At 32.7% G+C, this 16,962-nt stretch overlaps 3 protein-coding genes across 6 annotated transcripts; all 3 read right to left on the bottom strand.

Moving 5' to 3' along the window:
* Positions 1 to 42: 42 nt before the first annotated feature.
* LOC107622509 (putative pentatricopeptide repeat-containing protein At1g56570) lies at positions 43 to 3,126 on the bottom strand. The gene is made up of 2 exons (XM_016324433.3): positions 2,300 to 3,126; positions 43 to 1,895 (listed from the first exon to the last, which is right to left on the bottom strand). Exons 1-2 carry the CDS (start codon positions 2,912 to 2,914, stop codon positions 684 to 686), a joined length of 1,827 nt encoding a protein of 608 aa, XP_016179919.1. The 5' UTR covers positions 2,915 to 3,126; the 3' UTR covers positions 43 to 683.
* Positions 3,127 to 4,536: 1,410 nt separating this feature from the next.
* BUG22 (cilia/flagella-associated protein) lies at positions 4,537 to 8,323 on the bottom strand. The gene is made up of 6 exons (XM_016324439.2): positions 8,197 to 8,323; positions 7,497 to 7,552; positions 7,367 to 7,398; positions 6,112 to 6,353; positions 4,888 to 5,124; positions 4,537 to 4,796 (listed from the first exon to the last, which is right to left on the bottom strand). The coding sequence occupies exons 2-6, from the start codon at positions 7,547 to 7,549 to the stop codon at positions 4,788 to 4,790; spliced, it is 573 nt and encodes a 190-aa protein (XP_016179925.1). The 5' UTR covers positions 7,550 to 7,552; positions 8,197 to 8,323; the 3' UTR covers positions 4,537 to 4,787.
* A 2,816-nt stretch (positions 8,324 to 11,139) lies between these two features.
* LOC107622512 (protein LNK4) lies at positions 11,140 to 15,938 on the bottom strand. 4 transcript variants are annotated; one of them, XM_088486237.1, is made up of 7 exons: positions 15,661 to 15,938; positions 14,396 to 14,803; positions 13,941 to 14,026; positions 13,799 to 13,851; positions 12,758 to 12,874; positions 12,527 to 12,672; positions 11,140 to 11,774 (listed from the first exon to the last, which is right to left on the bottom strand). In XM_088486237.1, exons 2-7 carry the CDS (start codon positions 14,791 to 14,793, stop codon positions 11,438 to 11,440), a joined length of 1,137 nt encoding a protein of 378 aa, XP_088342363.1. In that variant the 5' UTR covers positions 14,794 to 14,803; positions 15,661 to 15,938; the 3' UTR covers positions 11,140 to 11,437. The 4 variants fall into 4 exon arrangements, with proteins under 4 accessions (XP_088342363.1, XP_088342367.1, XP_088342370.1 ...); XM_088486241.1 differs by having other exon boundaries at positions 15,839 to 15,937; XM_088486244.1 differs by having other exon boundaries at positions 15,830 to 15,874.
* Between the last annotated feature and the right edge of the window lie 1,024 nt (positions 15,939 to 16,962).

Here is a 16,962-nt window from a genome sequence, read left to right as displayed (position 1 = left end):
TAACAATAGCTAAAAAAAATCACAATATGTGCAATATGCACGTAACAAGAAGGGTATTTTTTACCCATTGTATACATGTATGAATTGGCATAAAACAAGGAGTGTGATTCCTAATTTCATTTCCCCATCAAATCACAATCAGAATGAGACAGTCATCCCTATTCAGTAATAACTAATAACTACCTCTTTCATCTTTCTTGATCAGCATCAAATATCATTTGATTCTAAGTATGCAAACATCTTAGCTCACAAATCTCATGCAAAATTCGTTGCCATTATTTGCCTTCCTCTTTAGTCTGTAGCATTTGTAGAGCTTAGGACCCTGGCTTGTTAGCAACTTAGCAATGCAAGAAAGGAAACAATTTTCGTTTTGTTTGCTGTTGGAAAGATTCCACATCTTCCTACTTTTGTCTTCTCTCTTCCAATAAATGATTCTTGTGTCCCTGAGAGCAAGAAAGAACAGAACTTAATCAAAAGATAACCTGCTCTTCTTCCAATTAATTTTCTGTTGATTTCTATTTTCTAAACTAATCGAAGCAACTCTCTCTGCTAAAACATGTAAAATGCCGGACTCTTTCCGGTTTCTTATTAACAAGTTGATTGAGATAGCAAGAATTGAACCAAATGAGCTGCTATGAACAGCTGAGCATTTGGCAATGACATATTAACCATATGGCTTGTGTTCAAACCTCATTTTCTTGGTCATGTACAAAGCAATCTAAGTCAAGTGTATATCCAAAATCTTTCATATGCATAATCAATACTTCCAAAACTTCAACAATCTGCTCATTTGAAGAAACAAATTCACCTCCAACAACAAAACTGTAAACCTGGTTTTTCAATTCAATCCAGCTCATCCCTGCCTCTTTCTTATTTTTAATACCTCTCATAAGCTTCCTTAAGCAGGCAACACCAGTCCAGTTACCTTCAGCAGCAAAAAAATTTGATAAAAGCACATAAGTTCCTGCCCTATTTGGCTTCATTTCCAACACCCTTGAAGCTGCCAGTTTGCCTATACTTCGTTGTTTATGAGCTTTACAAGCCCCAAGAAGGGCAACCCATATAGATTCATCCGGCTTAAAAGGCATATTCTCTATTAGTTGATAAGCTTCCTTTACTCTACCAGCACGCCCAAGCAGATCGACTACACATCCATATATCTCTTGATCGGGTGCAACATTATAAAATCTTGTCAATAGTCTAAAATATCTCAGGCCCTCATCCACTAGTCCGGCATGGCTACAAGCACTCAGAACTGCCATGAACACTATCCTATCAGGTTTAATACCTGATCTGACCATCTCATTGAATAATTTAGTAGCTTCTTTTCCATGCCCATGAGCCCCGTATCCAATCATCATGGAAGTCCAGGAGACCAAATTTTTGCATGGCATTTGGCTAAATATTTTATGTGAATCTGTTATGTTTCCACACTTTCCATACATGTCAATAAGGGCATTGGATAATGCCAAGTTGTTATTGAAGCCTCTACGAAAAATTCCCCCATGAAGCTGCTGCCCACAATACAGAAACGCTAAGTTACCACATGCAGCTACCACACTGGTGAATGTGAAGCAATTTGGACTAAAACCTTCAGATACCATTTGAGAAAAGATGCAGAATGATTGTTTAGGATCCAATGTCTCAAAACCAGCTATCAAGGTATTCCATGTGATAGTATCTTTCTGACTCATTTCAAAGAATAATTGCTTTGCCTCGCATGCTGAACAAGACTTGAAATACATGTCCAGTATAGAATTCATGACAGGAAGATTGGACTCAAATCCATGATTAATCACTGCAGCATGTACCTGCTTGCCCAAATTACCCAAGCCAGTAGATGCACAAGCTCTAACAGCAATTGAAAAGCTGAAGGGGCTCAGCTCTCCTTCCTCCTGTTTATTGCCAAGGAAATATGAAAACCCCATTATACTGAGCTAGTCTCTACCAAAAATTTTAATGTTTTCCTTGAAGTTCCTCTAAGGTGAGTTTATCTCGAAAATGAGAAAATTAGAGGTTACCTACCCTTAATCAATAAATGGTTAATGATTGTGGTTACCTCCTTAGTTTATCACCTTAGAGGAGGCTTAATCTTAACAGAATACATGAGTTTTGTAGGATGGAACAAAGTGGTAGAAATCTCACAGCATCCGTTATATGAATACACAATTTAACATTTTGTTGAAAAGAAAAAAAATGTGTTCTCTATTGTTTTTCTTTGCTGCTATGAGACCCATCGTTTTGAGTAAAACAAACATGGATTTGGAACCAGAAAAGTTGAAGAAAAGTGGGAACCTACCAGAAGCATTTGGCGGAAAGCTCGAAGGCCACCATAAGCATCTCCTCTATGAGTATATCCAGCTATCAAAGTTGTCCATGAGACAGCATTCTTATTAAGGATACTCTCAAAAACCATTCTTGCACTGTCCATGCTACTACAGCAAGTGGCATACACATCCATTAGCGCATTATCAACATATATGAATGACCCTTGAGTACCATTCTTTATAGCCAACCCATGAACCAACTTCCCACACAAAAGCGCACTCAGCCCCTTACATGTCTTCAAAACTGCTGACAAGGTGAACTCGTTAGACCGCGTCCCGTATCTCAACATCTCACAGAACACGCTCCACGCACGACCATGGTGGTTGCAAGAATTGTAGCCAGTAATCATAGCAGTCCAAGTGACAACATCTCTATGTGACATTTCATCAAACAGCATGCCTGCTTCTTCAATGGACCCCTTATCAAAATATGATTTGATGAGATCAGTGGCTAAACCGGAGATGTCTTTGGGGCAAAACGGTGCAATAGAATTCAATTGGGTGTCATCGGCAAGAGAGTTATGGACAATGGTGGGGATGGGCCGGAAATGGGTTGGGGACAGTAACTTCCTAGTACCAGTCATCATCTTCGTCCTTGTTTATGAAGAGTGACCATAGAAAAAGTTGTTTATTTTTTCAGCATAAGATGATAGAAAAAGTTCTTCATTTCTTCATTCAGGTGGAATCGGATCAACTCTATATGGACAGGTGATGATCAATAGTTATTCTTAATATTTGGAAATTACTTTCTAGTGCCATGACTTCATATGAAAAGTTGTTATTTCAACCTGTAATGAATAATGATTCTGTCCTCTAAATTCTTTTTTTTTGTTCATCATCCGGTGTGATATTTTCAAGTTGGATTTAGATCTTCTAAATTTTGAATTTCACTTTAGAGAGTAAAGTTTGATCTTTCATCCTTAAATGGTTTTTCTCTCATATTTTCTCTTGGTCCCACCTATAAAATAAATGGTGAAAAATCAAATTTTACTCTTTAATGTAAAATTCAAAATTTAGAGGATCCAAATCCTTTCAAGTTAGGATCATAGGTGAAAAATATTTTGGTCAAGCACAATTTGGCCTTGTTTTGCAATTTGAAAGCTTATATATGTCTTGATCAAGAAGTTAAATGTATATTGTTGCGTAGCTTGTGCTCTGAGATTTGTGCAGGGTGGAAGGGTTATATGTACCTCAATGGCAAATTATGGAACTGGGGATAATGCAGGAAATGAGTCAGGTTACATTGTAGGAATGACCACTTGTTATCCTAAACTAGGTTCTGTAAAGATCATTGATGGCGAAAAATTAAAGAATAATGCTACACATCCAAGTCTTTGGATCCGGATCCTCTAAAGTTGTATTGTCACTTTAAAGATTATTAATCACCATTGAATTAAGATAGAAAAGTGATTAAAGCATTACTTTATCACTTTACTAACATTGTTACTTTAGAGAATCTTTTTCTCAAGTCTTTTTGTTAACCAAGTCCAACAAAGTTAGTTAACATAACAAAAATCAATTATGGCTAGTATTGCTCCAAGTCTTATTGTTTAACTTGATTGGACTTGGTTCATAAAATGACTTTGATGTGTAGCATTACTCAAAATTAACTCTGGAGTACTACAGCAGCACCACGCGAGGTCACACCGGAATCATGGGGCTTTTCTACCAACTGGTTGTAGAACAGCTTCCTCATCAACACTACTTCACTCATTCCTCTCCTTTCTTCAGGAATATAAACAATGTATTTAACTCATTTTGGCAATAATGTTAATGGGAGTGGTGTGTCATGTAATATAATATAAATATGTGGAAAGTAAAATAAAGTTATAGCATATGATACTTATAAATTAAATTAAGTTTATTTATTGAAAAACTTATGGGGTCAGCAATTGTTAGTATTTTTTGTTGTTATTTAATCAGTACAAATACTAAATTATTTATTAAGCAGGTTTAAAGCTGTTGCCCGGCCTAAACCACCGGAAAAATATCCCGCTGACAACCCACACTGCCTAACCTGCCGGAACAATCATACATATACAAGACGAGACAATGCATCGATTCAAGAACTCGAAATTTAACTTTATCTGCAAGCATTTTTGTCGAATTCCATAAGAGGCCAAAACTTTTTTTCGCCCTATACAAATGTCACTAACAACGTGTTTGATCGTCTATTTCATGAAACCCTAGAATCACACACAGCCCATTAGAAAAGCATACAGAGCCAGCTTTCATATAACCATGTAATGTACATTATTCATGCAATCGGATTGCATCTCATTCATCATTGTGTTCTTAGCAAGATACTATCACATATAAGCATAAATCACCATACATCAGAACCAAACTACAGCTTAATTTCTGACAAAGAGGGGAAAAATAGAGCAATTATAGTGTTCCAAAAAAAAAATCCATCGCTCGACCGCCTTCAGGCTCTGAATTCCTCATGCTATGACTTGTTCATGCTTTCTGCGGATGATAAATAGAAAATGATATAAGGCCTGAATCAAATGAGATGGAAAGAAGAGATGTAAGGTTGCACATGGGGGGCATCTCTAACCTGCATCGGAAGGTACAATTTGAATTCTGGTGGTAGTTCCTCTTCAGAATACAAGCGATCGGAGAAATATATCCTTCTCAGGCGACAGTTTGCATGCACTTGAACCCGCAGCGTCTCCATATAATTTGTGCCATATGCTCTCTTCGTGAAGTCCGCTAAGTTCAACTGGATTTGATTCCACCCATCATCCATTCTAAGCGGCATGGTGCAAATGTATGGCTTAACTCTAGTGACAGCCTGTAACATACAAAATAGTTCATCACTTGGGATGCATATCTGAACAGTAATTCATACAGAATAAGGCATCTATGCTTGAAGATGAAAGGTGTTTACTTCCGAAAACCGGTGACCTTGAGATTTGCTTTCAAAGAAAATGCAACAGTATAAATAAGCAAATATATCTTTTTAGTAGTAATTATCATCATCATTATCATTGAGCTAAAAAAGGATCGCTTGGTATTAAATAACTGCCTCTAGCAAGCTATTGAATCATTTAAAATCAACACAAGTCCTTACAAGATTTTCATAACTAGTATGTAGAGCTAACATAAACTCAAACCTTGTCGTTACATATATAACCCCCCCCCCCCCTCCTCTTCTCTTTTTCTTCTCCTCCACTTCCAAACAAAAGGGTGGAGAGTTTAATAAGTTTTTAGTTACAAAATTCATGATTTTTTTCTTTTGCTGCCTGTAAATATTTTTATTTTGATCATGAGAAATTTTAAAATGTCTGGTTTCATTCCCTGCCATCAATTTATCTCCATTGAATGTTAACATGACAAGTTAGCATTTAACAGCTATGTAAACATTTAACAGCAAAGAACATAAAGAGAAAAGGAAAACAATTTATAGGGACTAAACATATTTAAACCCAAAAATGCAATATTTTACCTCATAATAATATCAATAAATTAGAAAAGAGAAAAAAAAATGTCAAATTGCACATTCATCCAACTAGGCAGAGTTGCAACAAGTGTTGTGGGCCATAAACATGTTCTACATTAAATAATATTATAATTTTATCCTGCAGAATTATTCAAACTAGTCGAACTTTTTTTGTACAATGTACTTCCACAATTGGATTTAGACAAGGCAAACCAAGATTTTAGCTAGAATTTCTGTCAAATAATAGAGTACTCATGCGTAAAATGGACATTGAATAAATAAATGGCCAAGAGATTTTCAAGAAACCCATACAATGCAAACAGGGGCAGACTTACACACTTGGAAATTAGATGCTCGAAATCGTCTTCTGACATTCTTATCGTCCAAAATTTGAATCTCAAAAGTGAAATACTTCTTTAGATTCTTCACAATCATAACAAGGAATGGAAGTTTTATGCCAAGTGTTGCAGCTGGGTCAGCTGGGCATGTAATGTATGTCGACTGAATATTTGATCCAACTATTTCCAGCACATTTGATTGTATGTCTTCATCCTGTGGTCGCTTTATATGTCCATTCACAACTATAAAATGGTCCACGACAAAATTAGTCATACATCATATTCACCTTGAAAAGACAAGTTGATATAATAATTAGCAGGTTGAAACAGGTTTCATTTCCATACACAAAAACCTAAATTCATTGGCAAATATTTTATTGTTTGTTTTCAACAGACTTTTTACTCAACTTCTATAATTAAAAAACTAAGGACTTCTATAGTTACTAAAATACTGTGTTAGAAGAGGTATCAGCAATGGGAAAGAGATTAGGGATCCTATTCCTTGGCAATGCGCCAAGAGCACTAGAATGTACAATTGGGAAATTCTAACTCTGAGGAATGAGAGCCTTGCTCTCTATTACAAGTTGAAACAAATGATTAGACAACACAGAAACTTCCCACTCTCATTATATCACTCTTACTTCTAAGTGACATTTTAGCAATGTTTCCTGCCATTTCCTCCCTCTCTCTAACAAACACAGCTGCAGCCACTAAGTTTTCTTCCTCTGTCTGTTGTAAACTACTTAGAATCTGTTCCTACCGTACTATATTCAAGTATTCAACAGTCACAAGTGAAGTTAGAGATTACAAAATCCTACAAATCCACATCACAAGTTTGGATTGTAATCTTCAACAGTTACGACATATTGTGGGCATAATAATCTGAAAAAGCAGGGGAGTTTTCCTCAGAGGCACAAATTTAAACTAAAAGCAGATACATGAATTAGAATTAGAATGCATAGGTTTTCAGTTCAATGAGACACACAGTAAGTTGACAAACTAAACCAAGAACAGAATAATTCTCCTTCACCACATTGCACACAATGGAAATGCCAAAATCCATTCCTTCCATGTGCACTTAGTTCACATAAATTCTTTCACAACTCAAATAGTTAAATAATGATAGAAAGGTACGACCCTAGTTGACCAACATATTTCTTATAAAATGCAAGGTTATATAATTTTAATATAAACCAATCCAAATATGACCAACCACTTTATACAGTTACACAATAACAGTAACAGAAGGCACATACCTTCTTTGTCCCATATCTGCAAAGGTTTGCTCCTAAAAATAAAATAAGGAACCAATAGAGTTACAGTCTCACCCTTTTTATAGTAAATATTCAAAAGTCAAATCATGTAGACTCAAAAAACACAACATACCCAAGGCTGTATAAGATGGAGAGAAATCCAGATTGGAAAGTGTTCTTAAACATTCTCTGCACCAACAAAAGAAGCAATTATATCAGCTTCGTCAACAAATACAGGTGCGCATCGGTTCACACTAGCAAAAACAAACATGACTAAAGAAGGAAATTGTTGTTTCAGCTAAATAAACAAAGCAAGCATGTTTTCTAACATTCATTGCTGATTATGATTAAAGTAACTGAAGTTTATGTATCTAATATCTGTATATTTCTATCTTAGAAACACTATTCAAGAAAGTAAAGAATAGATATCAAATAAACAGAACGCAAATTGCTTCCATCTAGACAAAGAAAATACCAAGCATTAGTATTCATAGTCACATGTGCCACCCTATAAACACAGTAAGGAAGATTTCCAAATGAAACGAGATTTTTCTCAGTTTCAACTCTACCAGATAGAAGATTCTGGATAATAGTATTCACCCCTTCCGTTTACATATAATTTTATAAAATCAGCTCAAATTGTTCGAAATATTTAGGTATGAAAACATTCGCACACAACGCGGAATCAGCGACGCGATGAATTAATAATCATTCATACACCAAAACAATAAAACACAATAAATTAAATCAAATCAAGAGTAAAAAACATTCTAACAGCGAAAAATTTCTGAAGTTAAGAACAACAGAATACGCAATCAGAGAAAAACACTCACACAGGAACGGCGTCGTTACTCGACCTTGCTCTGCACTTCTTCGATACCCTTTGCTTCTTTTTTTTTAAACTATTTTTGGGAATGAATAAAAGGGGATTCAAAAGAAGGGTCGTTGACTCATTGGGTCAATAATGGGAGAAGTACTTTTTCCGGTTTTGTAAATCAGACCGGTTTAAGCAATTGGCTCAGAAATTTAAAAACCCAACATGGTAGAACTGGAACAGAATTAGAACCGAATCAAATATATAAATATAAAATATATTATTTAGAATATAGAGTTAATAGTTAAATTCGTCCCTAATCACCCATTATTCAAATTAGTCCTCAAAAGATTTTTTTCAGTCGTATTAGTCAGATAAAACGTAAGTCAAATTGATCCTTCCGTTAGTTAGATGATAACAGCATGATGACGTGGTAGATTAATATCACATGTCACAAGATGATTGGTTGACGTGTCAGGTTAGTGACACTTAGCATGCCACGTGTCACTTGACGTGTAAAAAAGTTATTTATAATCAAAATAGTCCCTGAAAGTTTAGACGTAAGCTATGATGCACGGACACTGACACGGACACGGGACACGACACGACACGGGACACGCCGACACGCAAATTTAAAAATCTTACATGACACGGGGACACACATACATATAAAATATAAAGTATTTTTTAGATAAATCGTAATGATATTTTAATATTTTATTGATATTAAAATATAAATTAATTTTTTAAATTATTTTAAATGCCTTATTTTAATTATATCAAGTATTTAAAATATTTTTTATTTTAATAAATAATAATATATACTATATCTAAATTTATTTTAAGAATATATATTAAAAATAAGACCAGACACGCTGACACGTGATGGTATTTAGGTGTGTCCAAGTGTGTCCGGAGAAGAATATTTTATTTTTTATTGAGACACGGTTTGGACACAGCAGACACGCGTGTCGGACGAGTGTCGGTGAGTGTCGTGTCCAAAATGTGTCCGACACGCAGACACGACAACTCATCAAAGTGTCCGTGCTTCATAGGACGTAAGTAATTTTATCCTTAAAATTAATCAAATTAGTCCTTATATAAATTTCTTTTATTTTTTTCATAATATTAAATTTGAAGTATTTTTTATATTACTAATTTTAATATTATTTTTTAGGCCTTAATAAATAATTTTTTTTTACATAAAATAATAAAAATAATTAAATTATTATAAACTTATTTTGTCATTTGTATTTTAAATTTTATATTTTCAAATTGTAATTTTTTATAGTGACATTTTTTATTTAAACGAGTTTATCAAATTATTGTTGATTATATATTTAAAAATTTAATATTTTAAGTTTATAATTTTTTTTAAAATAACTACTATATTTATTTAGTGAGATATAAAAGATTAAAACATTTAAAATAACTACTATATTTATTTAGTGAAATTTAAAATATTAAAACTCTAATTTTTTAATAGTTTAAAATAACTGCTATATTTATTTAGTGAGATATAGAAGATTAGAATATTTAAAATAAATACTATATTTATTTAGTGAAATCCAAAATATTTGTAGTTATTTTAAATATTTTAATCTTTTGTATCTCACTCTATAAATATAATAGTTATTTTAAAAACCATATTAAAATATTAAGATTCAACAAGCGATCCTATAAATCGGTTTTTTAATTATTGAGTTTTACCATATATATTAAATAATAATAAAAATTATAATTTTAAAAAATTTAAAAGATTTAAATTTTAAAATAAATATTATATTATATAGTAAGATATAAAATATTAAATTTTTAAATATATAATCAACAATAATTTAATAAATTCGTTTAAATAAAAAAATTTCGCTATAAAAAAATTATAATTTGAAAATATAAAATTAAAATACAAATGACAAAATAATTTTATAATAATTTAATTATTTTTATTATTTTATGTAAATAAAATTTTATTTATTAAGGACTAATATTAAAATTAGTACTATCAAAAATACTTCAAATTTAATATTATGAAGAAAAAATAAAAAAAAATATATAAGAACTAATTTGATTAATTTTTAAAATTTTAAGGATGAAAATGATTTACGTCTAAATTTTTAAAGACTATTTTGATTATAAATAAATTTTTTACACATTAAGTGACACGCGATATGTTAGGTGTCACTGACCTAACACATCAATCAATCATATTGTGACATGTAGCATTAACCTGCCACGTCATCAGTCGTTATCATCTAACTAATGGAATGACTAATTTGACTAACGTTTTATCATTTAAAGACTAATATGACTAAAAATCTTTTGAGAACTAATTTAAAGAATGAGTGATTTTTCATGGACGAATTTGACTATTAACTCTTAGAATATATTATTATTATAAAATTAATAAATGATCAAATTGGTACTTCCGAATTCATACACGAGTCAAATAAATTTCAAAATTTTCAATTTGATCAAATTACCCCCTTCAAATTAACTAATATGAATCAATATATTTTTTACCACAACTTTTTATTGAATTAGAGACTACCAATCTACCATGATACACATTAATTAATTTAAAATACTAATTTAATTTAATTAAAACTTAGGAATCCAATTTTTATACATAAAATTTATCAAACTAAATTTACCATTTCTCCAGCCCACTTTCGCTCTTTCTTTTAATTACAAATTTCTCTCCTTAAAAAAAACAATAATAAAAACAATATCCTTTTATAAAAATTAGGAATTTCTTTTATGACCTGACTTCATAAGTTCATATTGAAAAATCAGTATGTGATTAAACTGATTTACCGTCGATTTTTGCCGAGATCCGACCCGTACTTATTTGAGGGCCTTATTTTTTTCTCATCGTGAAATTAAATCTTAATTTGAGGATAATATTTAAGAATACAATCTTCTATTGAACGAAACTCTCATCATTCTTTCAGACCAAAAAAAAAAAAATCCAATATATATTGCATTCACATCAACTGTAAATCTGAAGCAACAAATTTGATCAATTTAAGCATTTACATTCCAAGAAAACAAAACTGAGCTGGTTGGGCACAGCAAGCATTGAATAAAACTAAATAATACAGATAATTATGGTGTAATGCAAAGGCATATATATACACATGCATATTGCATAAACTGTAATAGTAGGACCGAATAATTACATGAACTTGGTTTTTCTTTTCTTTTTTTCTCTCTTATTTTTGGTATAGCTACTTCCCTAAAACTACCAATCACATCATCTAACCAAACTCTAGCATGAAAGACTTCTTCATAGGATTTCCAAATTCAATATGTGAACTCATGTCTTTCTGTTGGTTACTTATTTCAAACCACGGAACCTCGCCGTCTCCTGGTAGTTTTTGTTGGTTGGGATAGTGAAACTTCTGCGCAGGATTTGAGGCTTTTGAGTTTTTAGTGTATATAGCATTGCTGTCAGTCACTTCTTGCTCGGAGCTTACGGTTGATGTCATCATAGGAAGACCATGCATGTTATACTCCATCTTGTTGAACATAAGATTCGCAATCACCCTGTCAACGCAGTTTGTCTCAGATTCCATCGGAATCTTTTCCTGAGACCTAAAAGCACAAGATGAATCAAGGGTGTCAATAGTACAGAAGTACAGAGTATAAACGGCACTATCTTTGAATCCTTGATACCATGAGAAATTCTTAGATGCTCTTGGACAAAATCAACTCTCTTGCACCACTATTACTGTAATGGAATTTGACCAAAAATCAATTAAAAAACTTGTTCTTATGTAATAACCAAAAACAAGATGGTGGTTATGTGAGGAAAGGTACAAAAGCCATATCAATAGAAGAGATACGAGGTGTTTACTATGGAAATAAAGATATGAAGGATTACAATGAAAATAAGGATCAAGCTTCAGAGAATGGTGGAAGCAAAACCTAGATTCCTAGGAGTTATCTTGGAGTTGTTTTTTTTTTAACCTGTTTTGATATGAAGATTTAGATTTTAGTATGGTTTGTTTGCTTGAATTTTAAACTTAAATGTAGGTTCGGGAGACGGGTACTGATAAAGAGAGCAGAGAGAAGGCGATCCAAAAGACTGATGCCGTCAGCGAAAATAGTATTGCACGAGAGAAGATGATTGCTTATTTTGGTTAATTCAACCATGGTTAGTTTATTGTAATAATTTTTTAAAATTAAAACATGAATGGCTTTGAGCAGGAGAGTTCGAAGAATTTCTCTTGATATAAAGATATATTAAGATGCATCATAGTACAATTCATCGTTAAACAAGTTATAATGCATCAGATAGGGGACAAAAAAACCAAATAGATATTAAGCAGACTTAAATCATGTACCTCATTGTTTGATTTTGATCCATATGTAGCATTACATTTTTCATGTCAACATCTTTTTCCTGGTCTTGCACTGAATGCTGATGTTCATTATTTCGGGCAAGACGGTATAGAGCATCTCGGAAGCAAATACGGGTCTTTTCAGTGAACTGGTCAACAACAACAACAAAAAAATGGCATAAGTTTCCATTAAATTAATCATATGTCAAGGATTTGTGCTCTCAGTCGCTTCACCTGCCCAATCACCATCTCGAGATCATGCAGTATAGACTCCTCAAGCGATGACTGCTCGTTCAAGACCTCGTCCCTGCTGGATTGCTCATAAGAGTCTAAGACGTTGGCTGGCAGTGCCTTGAAAAGAAATGAAATGGATTACATTACATTATAAGTTTGAAAAGCTGAAGCTACATACATTACAATTGTATGCTTTATTTTATTTTTTTTCCAAAATGATAAAAATAAATGCAATATATGATGGCCTCACACTAAAGATATACACACTTTTCTAATTATACCATACGTTTAAGACATGTAGAAAGAGAGAAGAACATATAAGGAAGCCTAAATCCACACACGCAAACAATGGACAATCCATTAAAACTTAGAGCAAGTAGAGATTTAGAACAAAACAAGATGTCCAATAAAAGGATCAAGGATTTCTATGTTGTAAAAGATTTAATGAAAGAAACTTTGATCCGTGCTCCAAAGGGCAAAATAGACATTTCAGAGCTTTCAAGACAAGCCAAATATGGTTAATTCTGGCTGCCACTGAAGGGTTTAGATAATTAGATTCGTGAAATGACGTGGACTGCTGAGAAATTTTTAGATGAATGAAAATTTTCCTAGTTTATACAAATGAAGTTGAATGACTCCCTTACCTAAAATACATGAAGTTCCTATTCGAAAAAATATCACTGGATAATGCATTTAAAAGCAAAAAATAACTCCATTGAGTGGCATACAAAGAACCAAATCAACTGAAAATCAAATCACTTAGATAATTTGCTGAGTGTTTTGGAATAAGGAAATTTGAACATTCCCCTCTTAATATTTTGACTGCCACATGCACACGTGGGCACATACAATTAGATGACAGAATACAAGTGTAAATATTGCATGCACCTTTCTATTGGTGTGTATGCATATGTGTATATATGTAAATTAAAAAATTATACAAACAGCTGATGGGCAAATCAGAAATTAATTAAATTGTACCTGCTAAGCCATGTGATAGATAAAGCAACTTTTAAACTAATCAACGAGAAGTATTATCACCTTATCAAGGAAATCATCAGAATTTGAAGCTGCAGTGTGTTTCTGCAGTTGACCTGACAAAAAGAAAATATGTATTTTAAGATATTTTGCATCCATATCCGACATGCTTGTTTGCACTGAATATCTAGAAAAGAACAGTCACCAGGTGTAATGCATTGATTTTCGGGTGAAAAGTTAAATGATTTCTCCAGGTTATCGACATAGGGAAGATCTTCAGGTACATAATCCCTGAATTATGTGAAGGAAAAAAAAAAAGTGAATGATGTAACATCAAATTCGATATTTATTTCAATTAGATTAACTATATGCCTATGGTAAGCCAGTGAACATTGAACAGCCCTGATGTGTTTCAAAACAGAAATGTTGGAAGAAAATTGAAGCTTTTATCATGATATCACATATATATGCTTATGGAGTTTATAAATAGTGTGTTAGTCTGTGTTCCATTAAAGAAATTCACAATTGAGTGGACAAACAAAATCGACAGAGCAATTCAAATAGCACTCGACTTCATAACATGCAGAGTATACTAGTGCCAAGCCAAAGCAATTCAAACAACAAAACCAGGTATCAAAACTGTGGAAGTTAAGCTTGTACAAGAAAATATCATCGGTCTGTTTGAATCTCGGTAGATCTTGAAGCTGGTGATTAGGCTGATCACATGAAAGTGCAGTTTGTTGAAAAGATTTCTCAGGCAATCCGCCACATACACTTGAACTGCTAGACCCATCTTTGTCTTGTAGAGATGATTCAAGCTCAATTTGATTATTCAAACTTTCATTGAACCGATCATGAATCGATGATTCAAGCCTGAACGGGTTATCGAAACTTTCGTCCATGAAATCCATGACAACAAACTTTTTCGGCAAATTAAAACCTTCATTTGCATTTACTCCCCAGTTTGACCAACAGCCTGGTGAAGGATGCCTATCCAATAAATCCTGATCTTTCGGAACAAGAAAATCATTAACATCACTCCCGTAGTACCAATCCATGACCTAGTATCTGTACATAATGTTAAAAAGAAATGATGATCAACATGCAAGAAACAACAACCTTTATCATAAGATATATGCAGAATTTTCTGACACACAGACTTGGAGTAAAACATTCATAGCAGAAATATTAGAGTCAAATTGAAATTTTCAAAATGATTAAAATTTGAAGAACCATAAACCCTACAAAAAATGCCATTTACACACTAAAATCAGTCGCCGTATATTTGTGTACAAATACATATGTAGTTTAACTCATTTTTAAGGTGTATTTTGTATTTCAATGTGTATTCTACAGCTGATTTTGGTCACACTTAGCATGGTTGTAAACCCTATAGTTCTAAATGAATTCCTTCACCCCTGTGCTGTGGCCACAGCCCACAGATAATGTGAAGAAACTAGCAAGTGAGTAACTATTCTTGAGGTGTGTTTGGTCGCAGAGTTAAAAATGAGGTGAAAATCTTAATAGACGGCATTAATGAGTAAAATTTTAACTGCGAACCAAACGTAACCTTATAATCACAGTATACGATCCAAGAAAGTAGAATCACAGTTTCTTCTATATCACTTTTCTTTCCAAGATCCACTTCAATTAAGTTCTAGAATCTAGAATCTAGAATACCTAAATACGCAAATAAAATAAGAACAAAGTATAATCAACGAAACTGAGATAGCATAACAAGTGAAACAGCTCAAGCATCCTTGCACACACACGAATCATAAAAATAACAAAAAAAAATGAAAATAAAATAAAAGAAGGTGAAAGGAGAATACTGCTAAGAGAAACAGAACAAAGCTTTCAGAGGCGTTAGAAACGAACACAAACTTGAAAATGAAATAACGAATTGTAACCAATTAGGTTGAAACCTGAGAGTGTATTTATCATAAGAGCAAGCAGCTAAAGGCAGAGGCGGCTATGGCTATGTTTTTCAATTGGGATTGGAAATTGAAATTGAAAATGAAAATAATAATAATATTATCAAATAAAATAAGAATAAATAAAAATGAGAGGGTCAAAATGAGGGGCAACTAGTACGTGGTGTACCAGAATGATGACTGAACGAAGCAACAGAAAGACAGTTGTAAAGAAAAGAAAGGGGAAGACATGGTATAGAGGATGGTAAGACTATGAAGCTTGTGGCTGTGAACCATTTTTGGTCCCCAAAAGAAAGATATGTGGCTCAAAATGCTCCATCAAAATCGGCACTCTCATTGGACCACGTGTCGAGGTTCTGTTCGTTTTGTGATTTAGTTTCTCTGGAGATTTCGACACCTGGCATCTGATACCGCAAACCATGTGCATTCATTGCGTTGGAAATTGCATGCCGGAAAGGCTTCCGGTCCTTGCTACCATTTTGGATAAGGAATTATTCCCCTGGCCTTTTGTTTTTGGTATATATTCGCGGCTATTTTTTTTCATATTGGTAAAAAATAATAAAATATGTGTTACACTAGATTATTTAGTTTCAGGTGAGTTTTCTTCTGTTATGATTTTTTTTTTTTTTTACTTTTTAGGAGAGACAGACGTTTTGTCTACAAAATTTATTTTAGTTAATTAAAAAAAAACATCATTTACGTTTTTATTAAAATTTTTGTTAATTTTAAAAAATATTAAAGTACAAAATGGCTGTGTCGTTTACTGCCGTTTTGTTTTTATATATTTTCTAAAATTATTAAAATAAAAAACGGCATTCCTTTTTTTTTTTTTTTCAAAATAAAAGATTGTGTCTCCGTTTCGTTATTTTAACGAATTTAAAAAAATTAAATTTATGGCATTCATACAATTTAGTATAACACACTATGATGCACAAACACAGACACAGATATAGGAAGCGGCACGACATGGACACAAAACATATGTATAAAATATAAATTAATTTTTTTAATTATTTTTAATATCTTATTTTAATTATATCAATTATTTAAAATATTTTTGTTTTAATAAATAATAATATATACTATATCTAAATTTATTTCAAGAATATATATTAAAAATAAGACTGGACAAGCTAACATGTGATGGTATTTAAGTGTGTTTAAATGTATCCGAAAAAAAATTTTATTTTTTATTAAGATACAGTTGAATACAGCAGACACGCGTGTGCGTATCGGACGAGTGTCGATGAATGTCGTATCCGAAATATATCTGACATACAGACACAATAGACG

This window comes from Arachis ipaensis, chromosome B10, assembly GCF_059453495.1.
Source record: "Arachis ipaensis isolate K30076 ecotype BB chromosome B10, ASM5945349v1, whole genome shotgun sequence".
Taxonomy (NCBI): domain Eukaryota; kingdom Viridiplantae; phylum Streptophyta; class Magnoliopsida; order Fabales; family Fabaceae; genus Arachis; species Arachis ipaensis.
The sequence above is the reverse complement of the archived record's forward strand: the minus strand, read 5'-3'. Positions and strand labels throughout refer to the sequence as shown.

What these genes read in the sequence shown, in the direction of transcription:
- LOC107622509 (XM_016324433.3), bottom strand. Translation starts at nt 2,914, where the DNA reads ATGATGACTGGTACTAGGAAGTTACTGTCCCCAACCCATTTCCGGCCC. An exon ending in CTTTCCGCCAAATGCTTCTG is followed by an intron (nt 1,896 to 2,299) that starts GTAGGTTCCCAC and finishes GGCAATAAACAG; the next exon opens with GAGGAAGGAGAGCTGAGCCC.
- BUG22 (XM_016324439.2), bottom strand. Translation starts at nt 7,549, where the DNA reads ATGTTTAAGAACACTTTCCAATCTGGATTTCTCTCCATCTTATACAGC. An exon ending in GCAGATATGGGACAAAGAAG is followed by an intron (nt 6,354 to 7,366) that starts GTATGTGCCTTC and finishes ACCATTTTATAG; the next exon opens with TTGTGAATGGACATATAAAG. An exon ending in TTCGAGCATCTAATTTCCAA is followed by an intron (nt 5,125 to 6,111) that starts GTGTGTAAGTCT and finishes TGTATGTTACAG; the next exon opens with GCTGTCACTAGAGTTAAGCC.
- LOC107622512 (XM_088486237.1), bottom strand. Translation starts at nt 14,793, where the DNA reads ATGGATTGGTACTACGGGAGTGATGTTAATGATTTTCTTGTTCCGAAA. An exon ending in CAGACCGATGATATTTTCTT is followed by an intron (nt 14,027 to 14,395) that starts GTACAAGCTTAA and finishes CACATAATTCAG; the next exon opens with GGATTATGTACCTGAAGATC. An exon ending in AAATCAATGCATTACACCTG is followed by an intron (nt 13,852 to 13,940) that starts GTGACTGTTCTT and finishes TCTTTTTGTCAG; the next exon opens with GTCAACTGCAGAAACACACT.